The 22,248-nt window shown below is 42.0% G+C and overlaps 1 protein-coding gene across 12 annotated transcripts; it reads left to right on the plus strand.

The window, feature by feature from the left end:
- The first annotated feature begins 1,318 nt into the window (after positions 1 to 1,318).
- Positions 1,319 to 19,746, plus strand: ARFGAP1 (ADP ribosylation factor GTPase activating protein 1). Of its 12 annotated transcripts, XM_030503200.1 has the most exons (15): positions 1,319 to 1,377; positions 1,639 to 1,768; positions 5,033 to 5,096; positions 6,000 to 6,109; positions 6,990 to 7,161; positions 8,309 to 8,409; positions 8,956 to 9,042; positions 9,713 to 9,809; positions 11,150 to 11,206; positions 11,671 to 11,703; positions 12,785 to 12,814; positions 14,636 to 14,692; positions 15,302 to 15,361; positions 16,530 to 16,606; positions 17,063 to 19,746. In XM_030503200.1, the coding sequence occupies exons 3-15, from the start codon at positions 5,037 to 5,039 to the stop codon at positions 17,415 to 17,417; spliced, it is 1,296 nt and encodes a 431-aa protein (XP_030359060.1). In that variant the 5' UTR covers positions 1,319 to 1,377; positions 1,639 to 1,768; positions 5,033 to 5,036; the 3' UTR covers positions 17,418 to 19,746. The 12 variants fall into 12 exon arrangements, 10 of the variants coding, with proteins under 10 accessions (XP_030359060.1, XP_030359053.1, XP_030359050.1 ...); XR_003994002.1 differs by lacking the exon at positions 12,785 to 12,814 and having other exon boundaries at positions 8,953 to 9,042; positions 15,464 to 16,606; positions 17,063 to 17,491; XR_003994003.1 differs by lacking the exons at positions 12,785 to 12,814; positions 17,063 to 19,746 and adding an exon at positions 15,464 to 15,713 and having other exon boundaries at positions 8,953 to 9,042.
- Positions 19,747 to 22,248: the final 2,502 nt, after the last annotated feature.

The raw sequence follows: 22,248 nt of genomic DNA on the forward strand, positions 1-22,248 counted from the left end.
AAAGACGGCTCCTGATATAGGGCAAATTACAGTGAAAACAGAAGGACTATTTCATGTTTCTTTGGTGACAGCAATTCTGACCCCAGACAAAGCTGCCACGCTTCAGAGTGTGAAGATACATGTTTGGTATATTAAGACCATGGGAGGCATCAGTCTCCTAAGCCTGACCCCAATGGATGAAATGTGTTGCCTGGCACTGCTCCTGAGGCTGAGAGCACAAGTATTGCACCCTTCCATACCCGCTGCAGAACCACCACTAACACCAATCACTGGACTATCGATGAACTACACAGAAAACCAGATTAATATTCTCATTAGACACTATAATACGGCATCTGTATAATGGGAACCTCATTGCCCACTGGCTTATGTTTACCAGAAAATAATGGTTCTTATCAGAAGAGACCACTTTCTCCTTAACAGGAAAAGCAAATGATTTAAGCTTTCTATTTTATTCACTTCCCTCTGTCCTTCGCACATTTAGAGGCCCATTATCTTGTCGTTGATGCAAGGGGGTTATGTGTGTAGCTACCATTAATGGTAATGAAAATGGCTCCTGTTAATCTCCCTGCGCTGATAGTAAGATAATAGCCTACTTATTAAGTGCAAAGCTCAGACTAGGAGTTGCACTGAAATGAGCAGAATAATGTCTCTGTGGGATTCATATGTAAACCCTAAAGCCTTGCTCTGTGTCTCAGTTGATGATTAAAAAGAGATTAGCCGAAGCATAAATGTGCTCTCTTGGCACATGCCTCCAAGCCCCGCAGAGCAGCTCTGGGTCCCCTTTGCAGCCGGTTCACCCCACTTCGGGGAGCATGCCTGGTGAATGATGGATGGATGTTGTCCCCGGAAGAGGGCAAAGCCAGGGCTGTGATTTCAGACCAGCACCCAAGCAGCTTGCTCAGAGTCAAACCAGTCCATGGCCTCGGCTGCAAACCCCCTCAGCTCCTGGGAAGAACTGACTGCAAAAGACCCCATAATGTGACATGATTCATCTTTATGGGCAACCTCTGGCCAGAACTAAACCAGAGCGATTTTACAAGAGCGTGTAGTGATATGACAAGGGGAATGGCTTTAACCTGCGAGAGGGGAGATTGAGATGAGCTCTGAGGCAGAAGCTCTTCCCTGTGAGGGTGCTGAGGCGCTGGCACAGGGTGCCCAGAGAAGCTGTGGCTGCCCCATCCCTGGCAGTGTTCAAGGCCAGGTTGGACACAGGGGCTTGGAGCAACCTGCTCCAGTTCAATGCGCTCCAGCCGCGCCGCAGCGGGTTAACGCCGGCACCCACAATACCCCGCAGCCCTGCAACGTCGCCGGCCGCGGCTGCGCCGTGAGGCGCGGGGCGGGACCGGGGCCGGCGGCGCCGCGTCAGGACCGCGGGTGCGTTTCCCGGCCCCGCCGCTCCTTTGGGGCGGCTCCGGGGCGAGCGGCCTCCGCGCCAGCCCCGCCTCAGCGCCGGGCCCGCTCGGGCCGGGCCCCCGCGGGCTGTCCCCCCGCGGGCTGTCCCACGGGCCGGGCCCAGGAGGAGGCGGGAGGTGCCGGTGCCTGGCTGGCGGGGCGGGGCCCGGCCCGAGCGGCTCCTCGTCGCGGCCTTTCCCTTCCAGCCGCGTTCTGTCTATCTCTTTATCTGCTGTTTTGTAGAAGCAGAGGCCGGTGTGCTCGCCGGGCGTCCGGCCATGTGCTGAGGGAGGCCCCCACGACTCGGCTCGGATCCCGGTATCGCGGGTGTGCGTGAAGAAACAACCCTCCTCCGGTCCCCCTGAGGCTCTCGGTAAGGCGACTGCGCTCCTCAGTGCGCAAACTGCACGGCTTTAAAAGCCATCTCCGATGTGTGTTTGAACGTGAACCTTCCCTGCTCTGTTGGAGACGAGAGGCAGCCTTTGGGTGGACGCCTCTGTGGCCTTGCTTTGCCGTGGTGAGGTGCACAGGGAGCCTTGAGGACCACGAAGCCACACAGACCACGTCACCCACTTCATCTTCCTGTACTGAATGCAAAGCTCTTTGCAGGTTGGCTTTGTGAGTTTCATGCTCTGTGAGTTTCCTGCTGCAGCAGAGGAGCAAAGTCCTTTTCTAGCTCATTTCCATTGAAAAGTGCCACTTCTGCCTTTTTGCTCGCTTTTAGCAAGGTAAAGATTCCTAACATGGAAACTCGTACTGAGCATGTCTAGTTTGTTCTCTGGAAACGGATTGTGGAGGAAGTAAGAGTGTGAGATGTCAGTTTCCACTTGTGTGAAGCTGTCAGTTTCCACCTCGAAACATTTTAAAATGTTTATTTATATTATAAGATATTTATATTGTTCAATGAAATCTTCTCCCGAAACTAAACATTTTCTTTACTGCTGATGTCCCTTTACGTCAGATCTAAACAGTGGTTATTTATTTAAGGTCTGCAGAGTTGTTACATGAGTATTTACTCCTGAAACTTAATACAGTGGCTGTGTGACCATTCAACTGCAAGGGCTCAGCTTTTAGGTGGAAAACTATGATAATTTGATCACTTACAACTTCGTGAGCAAATAGAGTTGAAAATACACAAGGTACCTGTAAAGAAACCTGTTAGGTTGGAGTGTGACTTTTTCCTTGTCCCCCTTTTCCTTCATTGCCAAACGCTTTGGTGGAGGAGAGAAACGAGATAAACCGGTGGTCGTAGTTGCCGCCTCCTCTTCTTGGATGATGTGTGGGTGAAGCTCTGCCTTCCCACCAGGCAGATGTGGTTTGGTCAGGGAACTTGGTGTGTCTGGAATGGTTTTGTGTTCAGTTGGCTAAAGTCTTTCTTTTAAAAAGCTTTATCAAAACAAGCAGTTATGGCAGACCCAAAGGCAGTCGCTTCCTCTGTCAGTTTGGAGTCGAACATCTGGAACTTGAGGGGTATGTAAGCATTGAAATGATGTGGGCATTGGCTATTGTAGGATGGAATTCCTGGCTCATGCAGAATTGGAGTGGAAAAGGCTTTCCTGTTCAGCTCCAGCCATGATCTTTTGCCAGTGAGGCTGGAAAGCCTTTGCGTATGGTCTGCCTGTTATCCTGAATGAAAACCTTTGGAAGAGGAGGAAGAATGGTAAAGGAAGGATAGTGGTAAAGGAGAGTGAGCAGCCAGCCAAAGAGAGGGGCCATGTAACTTGCCTGTAACTTACAGGAGTTGCTGGGGAAACACAGCCCTGAGGAGGGGGAGTTGGCATGTGAAGGGAATGTAACAAACGTGGCAAGGAGGAGGGCCCGAAGTTGCACAGTTGTGTCTCTGGCTACTACTGCTGAGTTATTTACTTCATTTCTGTACTGCTGGGGAAGACTTTTCCCTTATCTTGCCAGTGACAAGTAGAGGAGTTGAAGATGTGGACTTCAATTAGTGTAAATGTGTTTGTGGTTTTTGTTCAGGGTATGAGCAAACACGTTTTATCTCCCTCACACGCACATGAGTAAGTTATGTAAAATTAAATGTAAGCATTGGAATGCTATTGGAGACAGCATGTTTCATTATACAAAGGGTTTCTTGCCACGCTTTTGTTTCCCTTTCCTGGAAGTTACACAAATTCCATTTGATTACTGATAAAAATAGCCTGTTCAGTTTTAATGTGATGCAGGATGACTGGAAGATTTTACTCACCTTTAATTACAGTAGCCTTTTCACTCTATACCACTTACCTGTTTTTGTCTAACACGAATTAGGATTGAAAGGAAGCATATTCTAGACATCAGTGAGAACACTGTCTCTTAAATTACACTGAGCGAAGTATTTGTCAACAAGATGTTCAGGAAGGAGGAAGTGCTTTGGATAAAAAGGCAGCTAATAAGTGGCTTCTAACAGTGATAATACGTAGGTACAATGTTGATTCCTTTCTGAATCACGTTGGCTGAGCTGGTGGTGCATTTAATTGTCTTTATGTACTGCTGTGGCTGTGGTTCATGGGAAGGCTGTTCTCCTTCAGAATTGTCTAAGAAATGGTCACATTCCTACAAATGGAATGTTTTCTTACCTGTAGTAATTTTCTTTCTAAAACAGCCTTCCTTTTCTAATTAAAGGTATGTTCTCCGTCCATCCCCTACTGGGTTACAGCAGTTGTGTGCAATGCTTAATCATTTACCTCCTACAGTTATTGCAAGATTATTACTCCTGTTGATAACTGAAGGACTCATGACTGTTTAGTCAAACAGCACAGTGAGCAAGTGCTAAAGGCTTTCAGAAAGGCATTTCTGCCTTGGTGAAGATGTCAACCTGCTATTTTTTGTTCTGTACCTTGGCTGATGAATAAGCTGACATTTAGTAGTTGGTGCTGTTTCTAGTCAGCTTGGAGACTTCTCTGTCTTTTATTATGTCTTAGAAGTTTGTTTTCTGGGGTAGAAATGAAAAGGTGGACTGGAAGTAAAAAGGAAAAAAAGATGGTATTTATTGAAAATTAATCTAAATACTGTCTAGTGGAAGGTGTCCCTGCCCATGGCAGGGAGTTGGAACTGGGTGAGCTTTAAGGTCCCTTCCAACCCAAACCAGTCTGGGATTCTATGATTCCATATTGTACTATCAAATTAGTTGGAATTAACTCATTTCTTACCTAAATTGCAGCCTTATGCTGCACTCTACACTGCATTTCCTTTACTCATGAGTGGTTTGTGTACTTTCAGTTTTTCCAGGTTGTGTACTTTATGTGAATCACATTTTTTGTTTTAATGCAATATTTTATCTGTGGCTTGACACTGTTCCCTGCTGCTGCCATTCATGCTTCATAAAAGTTAGAGTAAGATGATGTGTTCTGCCACCAAGACCTGACTGTAGAGTTGGAATCCCATTTGTGTAAAAGGTCCCAATAATTGCCTTACTTTCTTAGAATTCAATTGATAAGTGGATGGGTCTGGGAGCAGCATCAAATAAGAGTCTGTTTTGATACAACATATTCCCTAGAAGAGTTTCTATGTTTGTCACCCCCATCCCCTTTTCTGCTAGTTCTTTTTCCTGGAGATATGCTTGTAAGATGACCATCTTACCATTATCAAATCCTTGATGATGACTTACTTGTTTGGTTCTCTTTTTCTCCCTTTGTAGAATCATGGCAAGCCCAAGAACAAGGAAAGTTCTCAAGGAAGTCAGAGCACAAGATGAGAACAATGTGAGAAAATCATAATCTTCTTTACATTTGTTCTATAGATTGAATTTTCTTGTTACCTGCTCCAGATGTATGCTGCAGTCTACCACAGCCATCATCTTTACAGCACTAGTATGGCTAACTACTGGTAACAATGTGGGTATCTCCTATTTGTGGTAGTTCCAGTAGCTGTTACTCATTATACATCACTGTGAATTTGGCACAAGTCTTTCAGAAGTTCTAGTAATGCTGTAACCCCTGGAGTCTGGTGAACAAGGGATGCCTTGGGCACAGCTTAATTAAAATGGTCTATTTCAAGTAGTTGATTATACACTACCTTAAATGTGACAGCCCATGGGCAGGTTCACTTTTAGTTATATTGATGCATTAAACATTGAATGATGATTCCAATCATAAGAACTTTCTTGCACTGTATGAGCAATAAAGCTATTTATAAGAAAAACCTCTGTTTAGATCTATCATTTACTACCAAACTGCAGCATGACTGAATAAATGTTCCAAACTTTAAATGTTGCATCTTTATTTTGCCAAGGAAACCTCAAGAATTCAGTTGGGTTGCATTCTCCTCCTTCAAAACAATATGGAAATGAAATCAAATTGAATTCTTTGCTTATTCATTTCACTTTCCTCATCTGTATTTCCTCACTGGTTTTTGGTATTGGCACAGTAATTTTTATAATCCAAGCAGGCGAGTTAATGAGTATTTCTTTCCATGCAGCATAAATAAGTGTTTGAAGGAAGCTTATGCTGTCAGAGAAAGTGTTTCCAAGCACTCAGAACTCTCCTTTCTGAAATGACTTTCTGTGTGTAATGCTTCGTGATTTGACTTTTTGAGCTGCACTGTGAAAACCTCACATGGAGGAGTTGATGGGTGAACGTTAGAGGTAACTATTTTCTCTCTCACAGGTCTGTTTTGAGTGTGGTGCCTTTAACCCTCAGTGGGTGAGTGTGACCTATGGAATTTGGATCTGTCTGGAGTGCTCAGGAAAACACCGAGGCTTGGGAGTTCACCTCAGGTCAGCCTTTCAACCAGACATGGACTTGTGTTCTCTCATGGTACATTATGGCTATGAACAGAAAGGGTGTAGAATGTCTCAAATCCAACATTTCACTGTCAATTTTGTTTCATTCTCCTCTCCAGAGTGAGCTTTACTCTCAGGGCCTTGTCTATAATCAGTTGGGGTGTGTGCTCCACCACTGCAGCTGTGTCATGCCCAGTTCTAGAAAGCAGTGTCTCTAGCTTCAGCTTGAGGTTTGGTAACAGTGCACTAGTCCTTCTACTCTGTTCTTTTAATCTTGTGTAATCTTTATAGATTAAAACTGAAGCAGTGATAGAGCAACTTGGGAGTTGAGCACAGAAAGTCACAATATAAGTATATAAGTATACAGAATGGGTCTGTAGAGTATACAAATGTATAAACCAGTTTCATTGTGTTCAGGAGTTTTTGGAGTTTTCTTTGTAGTGTAATTGATAAGGTTTTTTTCCAAGTTACATGTCAGCTGAGATGGGAATCTGTGGAATAAGAACTGTTAATGTGTTGCAGAGACTCACAGTGTATGGATAAAATAGGGGCAGAACATGGGGTAGTTACTTGAATGGGAAAGGGAGAGAAAGCCCAGGAGGGAAATCACCGAAGCAAGGAGGCTGTTCAGAAGTACGTGCTTTGCTTTTCAAGGGGTGATTTGAAGCTCATTAGTGAATAGAAATTGCCCAGGAAATGAGAGTTTGAAACTATTCCATATGTTACATGAAAGAAAAAATGAAATTGCTGAGATGAGGATATTCTGAAGGTGTTTCTTTAGGGAGTAAGAGAAAGAAATTGATCAAGTTACAAGTTTTAAAGAATCTTCTTCAGGATGATGTCTCACTTCCACCACTCCCTACTCGCTTTTCAGTTTTGTACGTTCTGTAACCATGGACAAGTGGAAGGATATTGAGCTGGAGAAGATGAAGGCTGGAGGCAATAGCAAATTCCGGGAGTTCCTGGAGTCTCAGGATGACTATGATCCCTGCTGGTCGATGCAAGAGAAGTACAACAGCAAAGCTGCAGCTCTCTTTAGAGATCAGGTAAGTCCAGTTGTGCATGTGTCCTCGTTCCCTACTATCTGCAAATATCCGAGTACTTTGTAAGCAACTGGTTTTGAAGAGGGAGGAGGGAAAGTAGCAGTCTCCTGAACCTCTGCAGTGGTTCTTGAAATGGACAAGTCTTGAAGTGCTTCTTCCCAGCTCTTGTAAGGACTTCTCTTAGAAACTTTCTTTTCTGCACTTAGCTGAGTTGCTTCAGCTTTTCACTGCTGCAATTTGTTGCAACTGTTTACTCAGTGGAGCTGTCCCAACCCCCAGCAGAGAGTTTACTACTTGTGCAGTAGGGTTTTATCTGAAGTGGTTGCTGATAAATCTTTTGCGTATGTAGTAACAAAATGGTAAATAAACTTGGCAGGCCCATAGCCAAATGAATTAGTAATTGTAGTGCAATTATCATTTTGTGGAGGTTTGGAATTTCCAAAAACAAAATTACAAACAGCTTACAAAGAGACTTACAAACACATTGTATTTTCTTGCTGACCCTGCCGTGGAAGTGGTAAGAAGGTACATTCTGTGCTCGCTGGGGTATCCCTGCAGCTTTGAAGTTGTGTGTGTTGTCTTTAGAAGTTCCTATGAATAGGAGATGGTTGGCTGAAGTGGAGTAGCTTGATGAAAGCCATGAATTCCTAAGTGGTGTGCTGTAGGCCGTTTAGTATGTGAAAAGAGGAATGGTAGAGTTTCTGTTGCAAGGCCTTTGGAAGTTCTATATGAACTTACTGAAGTTAGAACTTGGGTTGGAGGAGCAGTATGGGCTGAAGAGATGAAGTTCAGGGCCTTCGTTTGAAGGAAGCAGTGAGAACACTTAAACCTGTATGTGTTTTAGCTGCCCTATGCTAGAGTAAATCCACCTCTTCCTATTCCTTCATTATGGTGTGATTAGTGCTCACATCTCTTTATAATCTAATCTTTCCTCTTCAAACCACATTTGTTTGAAGAAGTTGCCTTAAAATAAAAGCAGTGTTTAATTCAGCGTTTCTAGAGATTCAGAAGCAAATTGGTTTTTTGTGAAAATAAATGAATGGATCTGTGGCAGGAAATTAGGAAAATGACTTGTCCTTTCCAGGGCCAGTGTATAACTTGTATGAAAACTCTGACCTAGTCTTCTTGATTATTTTCCTGCCCCTTCTAGGTAGCTACAGTAGCTGAAGGCAAGGAATGGTCGATTGAAACTTCTCCTGCAAGGAACTGGACCCCACCTCAGCCTAAAACATCTCTTTCTCCCTCTCATCGGTGTGTATTCTTGTTATCTAATATTGACATAGCCACAGCAGGATCAAAATGGTTCTGATGTTTGAATGTCTGCTGGTTTTATTCAGTTAATGTTGTCTAACCAAGCATTTCTTCTGCTGAAATTAAGGAATATGAGGTAGCAGGGCTTTCCTTATGCTGCTAATCACTAATGGGAGCATCAAAGCTGGACCACAGCTCTGTTGTTGTTCTTTTGCGTGTAGTGTTTGTTACTCACTGCACTAAAGAATCAAGTTAACTGAAAAAGCAGTTGTAAATCAAGAGAACAAGTGCTTCATGCCTGGCCATCATCCAGCAAGTCCAAGAGCTAACTATAGTCTGAGCAGCATTGTCTGTGTCCAGGTCTAGTGTTGCTTTATTCATCCAATATTCCAGTGGCTTTTACTGGTTGCGTTAGAGTTCCCTGCTTGGTGGATGAAAGAAATAGTCAGTTTTGCACCTGGATGAAGATGACCTGTGTCAGGCTGCACTGCTGAGTAGGGAGTTTTGCTTTACTCAGTTTGATTCTTAAATCTTTCCTTTCAGTAGTTATGCTGGACAATCTCAGGCTGCAACTGCCTCTTCTGACAAGGCTTTTGAAGACTGGTTAAATGATGATGTCAACTCCTACCAAGGGTAATGCAATATTTACTCACTTTTTAAGTGCCTGGCCCTCCAGCATAACAAAGACTTGAATGTTGTACTACAGCTACACAACTGTGATCCTGCTTCACTAGTTAACAGTTACATCTTGTTGGCTATGAAAAATATGTTGGTAATATACGATAAAGAGTAAGATGAAGGAAGGTGCCTCTTGATGTGTTTGTATAACAAGAATGTTCTAATAGCATTGAAGAAAGAGCTTGTAACTCTAAATATTACTGTGATGGGCTCCAAACTAGAGCATTTTTCAGTGTATATAGTATGTTATTGAGTTAAACAATTGTATTGGTAAGCTAACACTTATTTCTTTCCTTTTCCCATCTTCATGTATTTATTAGGATTTATTCATACTTCTGATATCAGTGATCTGTTAAACCTGGAGAATCATTAAGCCACTTTGTCCTGCATGTGGCTTAGGGAATGCTTTAATTTGCAAGGATTCCCAGTGGATCCTTCTTGTTGCTACATCTTTGAAGTGAGTGGGTTTGTATTTTGGGTGCTAGGTGCTGTAAGACTTGTTTTCCTAGGTGTATTTTAAAGTCTGTCAAACAATTCTCATTCCTTCCTGCTTTTCAGGTTTTGTTTAATGGTTTTAATGAATACATGCTAATACAGACACTGTTTATTCACTTTCTTGTGGTAGTGGCCAAGAGAATCGCTACGTGGGGTTTGGCAACACAGTAAACCCTCCAAAAAAAGAGGATGACTTCCTGAACAATGCTATGTCCTCACTGTACTCGGTAAGGAATTGCTTTAAGTGAGCTCAATTACTATTTTCTTCTATCCCCTGTTATGGGAGAATATAAATGGAGAGGAGAAACTGAAGGCTGCAGGTAGATATGGAGAGATGCAGAGTGTTGGTTGTAATCTCAAAGCATGAAGATGATACTGGTGGACTTCAAGAGGCAGAATGAAGGGAGAAACTTGAGCAAATCTTAGGAATTGTGCCTGGTATCAGTGCATAGAAATAAAGAAATGAGGATATAGCAATGGATTAAGAGCTAATACTCAACAAGGCTTGGAGAGATAAAAGTAATTACCTGTTGGGAATAGCAGTTAGGCTGGAAATGCTCTAAACAGATTAACCATATTAGGTATGTTCAGTGGAAAAACAACTGAAATGTGTGTGTAGAGTGATGCCAAGAGCCCTGAGCAGTGACGAAAACATTTGAAATGCTTGTGACAGCGTGTGAAGAGGTAACAGCATATGGTTGAACATTTGTCATGATTGAAGTAGAGACAGTGAAAGATGCATTGTTGAAGGAAAATGAGGATAAAGTCAGAGGGAGTCAAAGACATTGGGGCTTTGAGAGGCTGCAGAGTGACAGTGCTGACCAGTATTTGGGATTTGGAGTCACTTTGAAATGCAGGAAGGTTTTCTCCCAGGGGTTTTGGCCAGTAGATTTCTGTAGAGCCTCATCTGTCTAAATACCCACGCCAGGTTCCATTGGGTTTGTAAAAAATACAGGAGTTTCACTAGAACACAATAGACAAAGGTAATGCCTGAGCCTTTGACCAGTATTCCAGGTGGTCCCACAGGGTGTTTTGTACAGGACTGCTGAGTATTTTCTAGTTGTGTCATAGATTGTAGACCAGAGAGTTCAGATTAGAAACCACAACATATCAGCTGTGCTAAGATAGCAAAGGAGGGATGACATTATTGTCCCAGTTACTGTCAACCATTATTTGAACACAGGATCTCCTTGAAACTTAAGATTAAAATGCCCTCTTGTGACCACAGGTACACACTACAGTGCAAATTTAAGTCCCTTATTATAGTGAGGCTGAATATTTTTCATGTAGCCATTTAGAGGAGAGTATCATCTGAAGCACTCAGCTGATTTGAACTGTTGAAGCACTGTTGAAATTGCAGTTGATTTGCACAAATAATGGAAGTTCATTGCTATATTACAGTTAAGTGAGAGTCTAATTTTTGCTGTTCCTAGTGAAGAGTTCTTATGGCTTCAGGACAAGCTGTATTGGAGAACATTTTGACTTAATTTGACATGTAACACTGAGCACCTGGTTGTTCACTAGTATTATTCACACACAGCTTACAACATTCTTGCTTTCTTTAAAGGGATGGAGCAGTTTTACAACTGGAGCAAGCAAAATTGCCTCTGCTGCTAAAGAGGGTGTAAGTAAACAATGTTTCAGTGCAATCCTTGTCTACTCAGAGATTCTGTTAGTGGTTTGGTAGTGATGTGTCTTTAAAAGTATTATCAGAGCAAACTGAATTCTGCTCTCTGTCCATGCCTATGGCATATAAAATAGATGCATATTGAGCGCAGATCTCTGCCTTAACTATTTCTCATGGATGGACATTTGTGTTAATTCATCCACTGGATGGTGGTGGAAAGAGATGTGTAGTCTGTGTTGAAGAGCTTTTCTTCCCCCTGTTGTAAGTTGAGAAAGACCCATGCTTCCCCAGAGCAATCTGGAATGCCAGAGGTCGTCATATGGATCTCCTCTGTTCTCCTTGAAGTTCTGGCAAAGCTCCATTCATCTCGGAGAGGATCATGCAGCATTTCTACATGTGTGTATTTAAAAAGCAAAGGTTTTATCCCTAGTAAACTTGAATGTATTTTCTCCTTTCCACAGGCCACTAGATTTGGATCTCAAGCAAGTCAAAAGGTGATTATAGATTTTGCGCTTATTGTCTGTAACTGATTTTAACTGTCATGTGTTTGCCTGCACCGATTGATTTAGATTTGATCCTGAACAGACTAGTGTGTTTTTCCTTCCTACTGTACAGTAATTTTAGGTTGTAACTTTGATTTCCATGGGAATTACATGGGAACTGCAGTGGTCAAATTAAGCAAGAAATAAACAGTGCTACTCTGCTGTGTGTAACTGTTGGGTGTATTGGAGAGGCAGTAGAATGAAATGCTTTAATTCTTGCATGCTTGCGAACTTCCAATACCCTTATTTAAGTATTTAACCTTAAATATGGCCTAACTTGAAGCAGTTTTCTTGGTGATACAATATAATGCAAGCCATCTTTCCATTGCTAAAGCCTGATAAGGTATAACAAATATGAACTGCTTAATATTGTTCTTAAATTAACTTGTAGAGCATTAGCCCGGCATGCTTTCTGCTCTGTGTAGGATGGTATTGCTCAAAACCAATGTGACATGCAGGTGTTGGTGCTCAGACAGATGTTTGCAATATTGTGTTAATACTCCAGGTAGCAAAGTTGGATGTTTTGCAACAAAAATATCTTGTGAAAACACCCAAACTTGCCACTTAGAAGCTTAAAGTATTTGCTGCTTGGCTTATGTAAGAAAAACCAAGTGTTGTACAAATCTTCCTCTTTTACTCCTTCCAGCAGTTTCCTTTTTAGCCAACTATCTTTCTTTAATATTATGAGCAAATGTAAATACAATATTAGGTGTAAAAGCTCATCACATGTACTGACAAGGACCACAGCAACATGGTGCTTTACGCTCAGCTGTGTTACTGATGCCTAAATTTGTTCCTGAAACATCTGATCCTTTGCTCCGTAGAAGAGATTGAACATCTTTTTGATGTAATACACTGTTTAAAAGTCTGTTTGGTGCCCAGTGGCCAAACACATTCACTCTTTGTCTTGTCAGTAGATGTTGAAGTTGGAAAAGATTCATGCTACTTAACTTGCCTAAAAGAATGCTGCCAAGTTTTTGCTAAAAGCTGCTTCTACCTTCCTTGCTCTTTCTCTTTTGCTGTCTGGGTAAAGTTTTGGGGCTACAAGCAGCAGCCAGAGCCGGTAACACCCTCACATATATTCTTGTGCATGGGCTCCTTGTCACTGTTCGTGCTGAATATGTGCATTTGCTCTTGAGCTGTCTTTTCTTTTTTTTGCCTTAAGTCCAGTCTGTTCAGAGCAATGTTTCTGTGTGTTTCATACAGTAATACTTCTTCAAACTAACTTAAAATAGGCTAAATTGGATAGAGACATCCAAGCTCTGCACTCTCACAAAATACACTGTGCTCCTGTCCATGCTCTGCATAAACACAGAGGATTCCAGGATGTCTGCATGTCAGATCCAGGAATGCAGGATACTAAGAACTCCCCTGGGGTGATGTGTGAAGGCAGACTAAGTGCCCTGTTACACTGTGTTTGTGATGGTGGTTAGGGTGCTGTCCTAAATTCAACAGGAGTAAAGACGAATAAGTAAGTGATTTAGGTGGAAACACAATTGTACCCAAATCTTTCCATATTTACAAAATTATGTGGTTGAGTAAATGGAATAATACCAGAATCTTTCCTGATTCTAGCAATGACTCCTCTTAGCTGTTAGTCTTGGTGTATTACCCTCTTTATAACATAAACAGTTTGCCAGGTTTAACAGATTGAAGGACTTTTCAAAGGTGAAAAATGCCCTTCCTTGTTTTTCCTAAGCACTTCCTAGCTTTTCTAGCACTTTCCTTCCAGTGGAAACTAGCCTTATGTGATTTGCATTCACATTTTTTACTAGGAGGAAGCGGGGTTACCTTTTGCCTTTGGCTTCTCGAATAACTTTTGAACTGGTAAGGAGTGGAAGTGCTGGAGATAATGATGGTTGGGTAGAGGGGAGATCCTAGAAGTGCTGTAGCAAAGGGAAAGTCATCTTAGACACCCAGGAGTCTGTGGAGGGAAGGTCTTCAAGGTGCTCCGTTCCCAGGAAGAACTTGAAGGAAGGCTCCCACCCCAAGCAATGTTAGCAATAAGGTATAAACCCTTAGGAAATGAAACTTCATCAGCCTCTGCTAATGTTTAGGCAAGGATATTGACCTTTTTGGCTCAATTGGGCTAATTCAGAAGGTAAGCAGTGTAATATGGCAATTCTGAAGAAAAGTTTAAGTCAGTCAAAGCCTTATTATGATAGAAGGGAAAGGAATGATTTCATATGAAGCATTTGCAAACCCTGCTGTGCTTGTTGATGTACTCGGATGCCTCTGAAGTACAGTGTCCTTATGCATCTTGTTCTGCATTGCAATAGATTTCTGAAGTTCATTGTTTTGCTCTCCCTGCAAACCTGGAGCTTTAAGAAAAGATTACAGAAATCTTCTGTCACAGCCTTGGCTCCTCTGTACTGCTTAGAAACAATGGGGCTGTTATTAAAGATGACAACAGCAGCATTACAAGAGAGAAGAATGGATGAAAAATCAGCCCAAAAGATCTAATTCTACAAGTAATTCCATTAGTAAGGAAAAATAAGGGTGGGTGAGATCAGTTCTTCCAGATACTCAGCTGCAGGGATTAGCAAGGGGTCCATCTCCAAGGCTATTGCTGGTTGAACCGTTGCTTCTGCTTCCAGTGCAAGGTCAGACTTTGCTTGGGCTCGGGGCATCTCCAACAACCTATTGCCATGTGCATCTGGTTTGAATGTATTTTCTTTTACTCTTTCCTGCAGCACTGTACTGTGTGTGCTTTTCAGCTCATTCCGCTTGTTGGAATCAAAGCTCTTGCAGCCTTCATGTGTTTTTGGAGATACTGCTGAGAAATGAGCCTGCAGAAGATGTTGGCTGTGGTTTTTGGTGTTTGGTTGGGGTTTTTTTTAAGGAAACTATAACTGACTTTTGTTTTTGTTTTGCTTTTAAATAGGCATCAGAGTTAGGTCAGACATTAAATGAAAATGTTCTCAAACCTGCACAGGAAAAGGTAACTTTGGAACTAGTAAATTACTTGCAGAACATGGTTTTGCTGACTTAGGGAGGGATCTTTTTCCTCCTGCCACAAGTGCCTGCATTACCAGTGTGTCCTTCTGTTCTTCATACACCAGCACAGTAGCAAGGGGGAAACAGCAGATAATTCAGTTGTACTCTGGTTGACCACAGTTGAAAGCCCTTTTAATACCTAAATAAGCATGTATAAAAGAAATAGAGAATATAATGCATCTGATAGATTTTTAATCTCTCTAAACCAAGTCTTTTTATATAGTAAAATATGTTTATAACATATCACATTTACAGATACTTCTGTACTGATGTTTTTATGCTCAGCATTAGTGTAGTGACACCTTCTTCAAACTCTCTATATAATTCCCACAAGCTTCAAAAGACTGAGATTCACTCCATCATAGACCAATGGATTTCATATGTAACTTCCTTAACTGTATTAGTTTTACTTTACTATATTTTGAGTCGCTTTCAGTTTGGTTTGTTTTGTCTTTACACTCTCTGTTTTAGCTGTTAAGCACAAATAAGCTTGTCTTAAGGTTTCAGTAATACCTTGGTTCATGACTAATTACTAATACTTTGATTCACATAGGTGAAAGAGGGGAAAATATTTGAGGAGGTCACCGTGGGGGTATCCCAGTTGGCCAGCAAGGTATGAAGTGGCCTGTCTGCTTTTCAGGAGGCCACACACACAAAGCCAGTCTCCATATTCTTATGACAATGCAACTTTAGTCTCTGCTTGTGTTGAACACAGATACTTTGGAAGTGTAATTTTCAGCTCTTCTGCTGGGATGTTATAAAGCCGTTACAGGTACGATGTAGTCCTTGTAGTAGTTTCACCAAGGGCATGATGTAGAGTTACAAGACAGACTGTCCCAAACACCAACAGAAAATGTCTGCTGGAGAATATGGAGACAGCTTGTGTTGTATTTGTACAGTTAAAGTTACTAATGTGCTCTACCTTTTTTCTTTGTCATCTTTTGCTGTCATTGCTTGGTAATGGGGTAAGTGCTGTCTCCAACTGTGAGGTACAGAAGTCCTGCACAAGCTAATAGCTGTTTTGATAACTTGTATGGTGTCATCTAGGAGGGTCTGTTCTTCTAGTACTGTAAATTCAGCACTGGAAGCTCTATCTTAGTGCCTTAAATGTTGGGAATATTTGAATAAAGTAAGTGATGTTACCTGTTCTGTTTAGAGCAACTTTTAGTCTGAATTCTGGGATTCATCCTCTGTATCTCTGACTTAGAAGAGTAACTTCCATGGGCGTCACTTCAGAATTTGTGTTTCTAATCCAGTGCCAGTGTGTTATAATAACCCCCAAAGGATTCTCCTAGCAGTCATGTTTATTCTAGATCTCAGTTTTTGGCCTGTTTTACATGGGCAGTGAAATGATACTATTGAAACGGGGAGAAAGTGGTTTGGTAGAACAATAGGAATATAAATCCTAGTTACATGAATTATAACATCAAAATGTTGGTGCTATCATTAAGTTCAGTTTTATGTATGGATTAATTCCAGCGTTTTTGATAGGGAAGAATAAGAGAGAATTCTATTGACTGCTGTTGACAGTGATGGGTGACAAAGCTGAACTTGACCAACTTCTCACATCTTCCAGCACCACAGTTCTGTCAAATGTATGTTCTTTACATCAACCCCAAAACTGCCCATCAAGAATAGTAATGAGTTGTGAGTGAAATTTTCTGGTGCAGTGTGTTCTCTTTATCTGAACAAGTGGAGGATTGTGGTGTGGCTTTTGCTGTTGGACTTGGAAGAGGTGTTGGTTCACTCTAAATGAATGGAATGTCTGTTTCCTTCTCTAGGTTCAGGGAGTTGGGAGTAAGGGATGGCGAGACGTCACCACTTTCTTCTCTGGCAAACCAGATGATAATGCTGACAGGTATTTTCATTATTATTATTAATATTATTTTCTGTGTCTCTTTAAACATGTAATTTTATCATCTATATGTTCTCTGCAGTATAGTAATAGCAGGTAATTTTTAAATGGGAATTGATGATTCTGTCTTTGCCAGTGGTCCTTCTGCATGTGCTATGGGAGGAATTCAATCTAAATTCATGACAGTTGTTAAACTGAGAACCAAATAGTGCCTGGCTTGGTTTTAAAGTTACTCCAAGTGCATATCCCCTCACCCTGGGCTTAGTAAGGCGTTAAAAATCTATGAATTAGAATAAAAGCTTAGGCTGTTTGAAGCAATATGTTTAGTTCTGCCTTTATCCTCAGGTTTTGTTTAAGCAAAGGGCAGGAGCATTATAGTTTGCTTTGTTTGTGGTCCTTTCTTATGGTTGTCATAACTAATTTATTTCTACCTTCTTGGTGTTTTTTCCCCTATAAAAGACCCCCTGAGGGAGGCAGCTACCAGAACAGTGGTGGGGAGAGCTACCAGAACAATGCTGTAGATCAAAGCTTCTGGGAGACCTTTGGCAACTCAGATCCACCAAAAGCTCATAAATCTCCAAGCAGTGAGAGCTGGACCTATGTGGACAATTCCACAGAGAAGAAGAGCTCCGATAGCTGGGACGTGTGGGGCTCAGGAACAGCCTCCAACAACAAGAACAGTAACAGCGACAGTTGGGAAAATTGGGAAACCAACTGGGAAAATGCAGGAGGGGAGAACAAGACCAGAAAACCTCCTAAGGCAACAAAAAAGGCATCTTCAGCTGGTGATGGGTGGGACAACCAGAACTGGTAGAACTCTGTTAACCCTGTTTTGCACAGCTCGGAAGGGGAGGCTGTGCTGGCTGATTGAGGGGAGGTGGTTTTACATGCAACTGGAGTATTGTGGTTGACCTTTACTGATCTGTTACTTTTGTGCTTCCTGTTCATTCTCCTTTCTTCTGCCCTGGTTTAGAAAAACAAAAGTAGCATCTGAATCTTTTATTACAGAAAGGTGGCTCTCCCTTTTTTAAGGCTAGTGATGCCTGTATCCTCCTTGCACTATCAAAGCTGGGTACAGTGACTTTCTTAACATGAATGTTCAAAGGGAAGAAAGCAGTGCAAGCACATCTTCATGGCACAACCTTGCATGTGTAGGTCACTAAGTGTTCATCCAGTCCTCATGTGACTTGAGATGATCAGAGGTGTTCAGTGCAAAGGAAGGACAGGGTTTATCTTGAAAAGATAGCCATTAAATAAACCACAGTTGGATAGATCTAGTTCAAATGCCTTATGGATTGCTGTGACTGTATTTAGTCTGGCAATTCAAGATGGTCATTGCATACTTTTTATTGGAGCTTTGTTTTTAAACTTCGAGGGGTTCTTTTTAGCCTTTTAAAACTTATTTTCTCCCCTTAATAAGGCATCTAGAGCTAGATAATTCCTTGTGTAAACTCATAGTTCTGACCTGAGCTATCGAGGGATATCCAGAATGGCTCTACCTGCCCTTCTTGCTCAATGGGTTAAGAGTTTGTGCAGTACAGCTCTTCTACACAGAGAAGATGCCAAGTTGTGGTGGTCTCCTTCCCCCAGTTTGAGTATTTTATATAGTCTGGTTTTTATTCTTGTCTTTCTTCCTTCTACCCATCATTTTTTATCAGAAGAGTTAAAATAGAAATCTTTCTGCTGCTCGCAGCCTTTTGGACATCTGTTTGGCAACTTGGCAGTGGAATAGATCTATAGAAAAGATTCCAGTAATAAAAAATAGCTGGAAAATATGAGGACATTGAGGAGAGAGGCTGGCAGCAAGCCCCTTCAGGATGAGTAGATGTCTGGCTTTAATAGTAAAGTTTAAATTAAGCAGATGTTTTCCAAATGAATCTTTAATATGTCAAACTATCTCAGTTTCTGTCTTGAATTTCTCCACATTTTCTTCCTGGATCTTGTTAAAGAAACACTATTTTGGGAACTTCAGAAACTCCTTGTCAGCATTAAGGAATGGAATAGAAGATTCAGTTATGTCTCAGTTTTGACCCAACAAACTGCTTTGCATGACACAAACCGTAACTTCTATAGAAGAACTGTGACTTTAAGGACAAAGATGTCCTATGTATCCCATTTTATTTTTTGGGTGGGTTGTAAATGTACACTCAGCCCAGAACCAAGCAGCTCACTTGAAAACTTCAAATCATGATGTCGTTACATAGTCTGCTTTAATACCAGCATGGAGTTCTCTACTGTGGATCTTGATACATGCCTAAAAAGTCTCTTCTTCTTAAAAGGAGTTAACTTGTTCAAGCAAACAACCAACTTAAGTTGTCAGAGTTTCCTTAAATATTGCTTCATCCCTGTTTCTCTTCTCAGATGTTTTTGAGCCTACAGTAATATGAAGAGGTTTAAAAGGAAGGGAAATTATGAATCGCTTCAAAAGTAGCAGATTTTAAAGGCTTCAGTCTAAGTAGGAGTAGCTCTATTTATAGCCTCATTCTGTATTTCTATTAGTAGGATCTTTCAGATGGTGAGCAAAATATTTTTCTAGTCTTCTCTAGCCCTGTCCTGTGAGACTTGGCATTTCTCTTTGTTCCCCTTGCTTCTCCTGACAGCGTGGTCTCTGCAGCTCCCAGGCACTACTGGGACTACTACTAGTGCAGGACCCAGGCACTACTCCAGGCTGAGCCATACGAGGCACGTTCTCACCAACACGCTGACCCTTTGGAAGTGAGAGCTCTCAGTTTACAATGCTGCTTGTGGTACCAGTGCAGACGTTTACAGCCTAACTTGGAAAACAAGGCTTTTGTTCTCCTTTTCCTCCAGTTCCAAGTATCCCTTTGTCATAACTTAACTGCATGTCAAACGTAACCTTGTATTTTGATGCATACACCTCTGTTGCCTACTTGTCGTTTGTGTGCTGCCCGGTCTGAAGCTGTAATGCATGTGCTCAGCGCAAGTGCCACACGGGTGGGAAGTGGCACTGCCTGGTCCTTGACCAACGGTTTGTCTTTGTGAAGTGTTGCGGTGATGGCAAAAACACATCTGATGGGTTGCACTGTCTGACTGCTGGTGTCTGTCTGGAGTGATGTGAAGCTGATCCAGCTTCCTGTGTATGACTTTATTACAGTTTCATAAACCTCCTGAAATAGCTCGTGGCGGGATGAGCTTTATTTCAACCCATTCAATCAACAGTGAATCAGCGTTCAATACTGTGATGTGGATGCGTGCGTTCTCCTCAGCTGCGTGGCCTGCCTAGGGGGAAAACTGGTTGATTTTCATCACTTGCAGCTATGATTGGCACGAGCCATTTGTTCCTCTGGTTTTATTTTTGTAGCTCTTGAAACTTTATGTTCTAAATTAACCTAAACAGCCAGAGCCCTACTCAGGCAGAAGCTCTGGGTAACGATTTGTCTTCCGGTTGAGGAGACAGGGACAGAGCAGTTGCTGTCTCTCTTCTTGCAGCACTGTAGAGAGGCAACAAAATGCTACAACTCCCAGAAAGGTCTTGCTGGAAGATACTAAAAACCAGTATAATGGTAGAAAACACAACTGCAGCCACAAAACTAATATACCAACTGGTCTCAGTTTCACAGGCAGATGGGTGGTTTTTTTATGACCTGTCTGAATCTGAACATTTTATTGTGTCTTCCAGAGGAAAGGGTGAAACGAGGCATTTTCTTTTGTAAAGCCTCTGTTTTGCTGGATTTTACTCCATTTTCCTTTCAATCCCCTAATGTGTAATAACAGTTGTAAGTCCTACAAGCAAATTGCAGTAGGTGAAATGACCACTGCAACAATCAGACATTGCAGGGTTTGGGTTAGATTCCCTGATGTTTCAGACTGATGTATTCCTTGGTATGGCTTCAACTTTGGGAAGTACAGAGCAGTTGGATTCCTACAGGTAGTCTGATGACAGAGAAACTTCATGGCATTCAAACTAAGTGCTGCTTGCAAAAGAGTGAAAGTCTTGGAGAATGTCCCCAAACCAGGAACCTCATCCTAAGAGTGAGGGATTACTTTAAACTTGTTTCATTTCTCTCTTGAAACCTGTTCAGAATTAGTACATTTCAAGAAGGCCTTGGCCAGCTCTCCTTCATGGTTGAGACCTCCAGGATGATTCTGCTGCTTTGATTTTTCCAGGCCAGACTGTGTAACATTCCATGGGTTCATAATGTATTTATCAGTGTAATGATCTGTGCAATAATTTAACAAGTGTAGGTAAAACTTTTGTTGTTGAATCCAGGGCACGTTTAAAGATACAGTGGTCCTCTTGGAGAACAGTGGTCAACAGAGGTGTTTCAGTCCTCACCTTGCTTTGGCAATACTGAAAGAAAGGCTCGAGCAGGGATTGAAACAGAAATCAAGCAACATTTCAATGCCCATTCTTAGGGTTTGACTGTAGTGGCTTTGGTGACCTCTAGTAGAGCCCTCTCTCATTGTCATGCCCATGGAAGCTTGGTCAGTATGGAATACTGTATCTTTAATCTTCCTGCTGTGTTTTTGTGACGTTCACAGGAATGGCCATTTGAGTGAACACTATTCATTGTTCTGTAGAGTGGTACCAGACTTGAACTGCAGTGTCAGCTTTTAAAGAGCATTACAATAAAGCAAAGAGAAATGGAGCAGAACGGTGTTCAGCCCTTTTTCAGGACACTTCAGTTAACTTTAAACCCACGTGTAGGAGAGTGACTGACATTAACAGCACAAATGTATGTCCTGATGTGCTGATATTGTGCATATTCACTACCAGTACTGAGGGAGAAAGGAAGCTGCCAGTGTTGACAACAGAACCCAAGCCACGTGTATCATCTTTATATTTCATTAGAATTTCATAGTCTAAATGCTAATTTGAGATCTATTCGAGTTAAGAACAGTTTAAGACAACATTGGTGGCCTTCTTTATTTAAAGGGAGCTATAAGAAATTAAAGTGGTTCCAAGTAGATTTATGTACTCTGAGGTTTTTATAAGCTTGTCTACAAAGGCACTTAGCACGGGAGAAAAAGGTAACTCTCAAAGCAGGTTTCCTTTCCAAGAAGAGTGATTCCTGTGATGAATCCTTCGGCTGGTGGTGATGCTGCACATCAGATTCCAGTTCCCTTCATCAGCCAAGCAGCCACGTGAGTACTCCAGATGGTTGACTGCACTGAGCTTTATGTAAACTCAAAGTATCTTCTCTCATGTTCTTGGTCAGCAGGACTGAATCCTGTTTGCCTTGTAGAAGTAATTGTACTGATTTTTACACACAAGAAGTGGACGTTTGGCTGGGTAGCATCAGTCCACTGTTAACACTGTGTCCGTTCTCGTCATAAGACCCTGTGTTAAGGGCTGCTCTGTGAGTTTGCAGCTGGGATTACTTCAACTAAACTGATCTGCTGGTTCTGGAGGGAGGGTTTTGGCATCTTCTCAGCATTTGGAGGCCAATGGCTTAGAGATGTACATAATGCCATGGAGAGCATTAATGTGTGTTCTGCATTTCCAGCTGGGCGCATTCAGCAAAAGCTGAGCAAAAAAGTGGAGTCTATAGACCAGATCTTGTCCTGTCACTACAAACCCTTGTCGAAAGTCCCTCTCCAGATGGCAGCCATTGGGTGCAAACTGAAAGGGAAGGTGACGTGGTGCTGGGTTGTCCTGTTGGGAAGCTGTAAACCTCAAAGCT

Source organism: Strigops habroptila, chromosome 13 (genome assembly GCF_004027225.2).
Source record: "Strigops habroptila isolate Jane chromosome 13, bStrHab1.2.pri, whole genome shotgun sequence".
Lineage (NCBI taxonomy): Eukaryota > Metazoa > Chordata > Aves > Psittaciformes > Psittacidae > Strigops > Strigops habroptila.

Excerpts from the sequence above, each read along its gene's own strand:
- ARFGAP1 (XM_030503200.1), top strand. The coding sequence starts at position 5,037 with ATGGCAAGCCCAAGAACAAGGAAAGTTCTCAAGGAAGTCAGAGCACAA. Across the intron at positions 9,810-11,149 it reads CTATGTCCTCACTGTACTCG|GGATGGAGCAGTTTTACAAC; the intron begins GTAAGGAATTGC and ends CTTTCTTTAAAG. Across the intron at positions 14,693-15,301 it reads TCAAACCTGCACAGGAAAAG|GTGAAAGAGGGGAAAATATT; the intron begins GTAACTTTGGAA and ends TGATTCACATAG.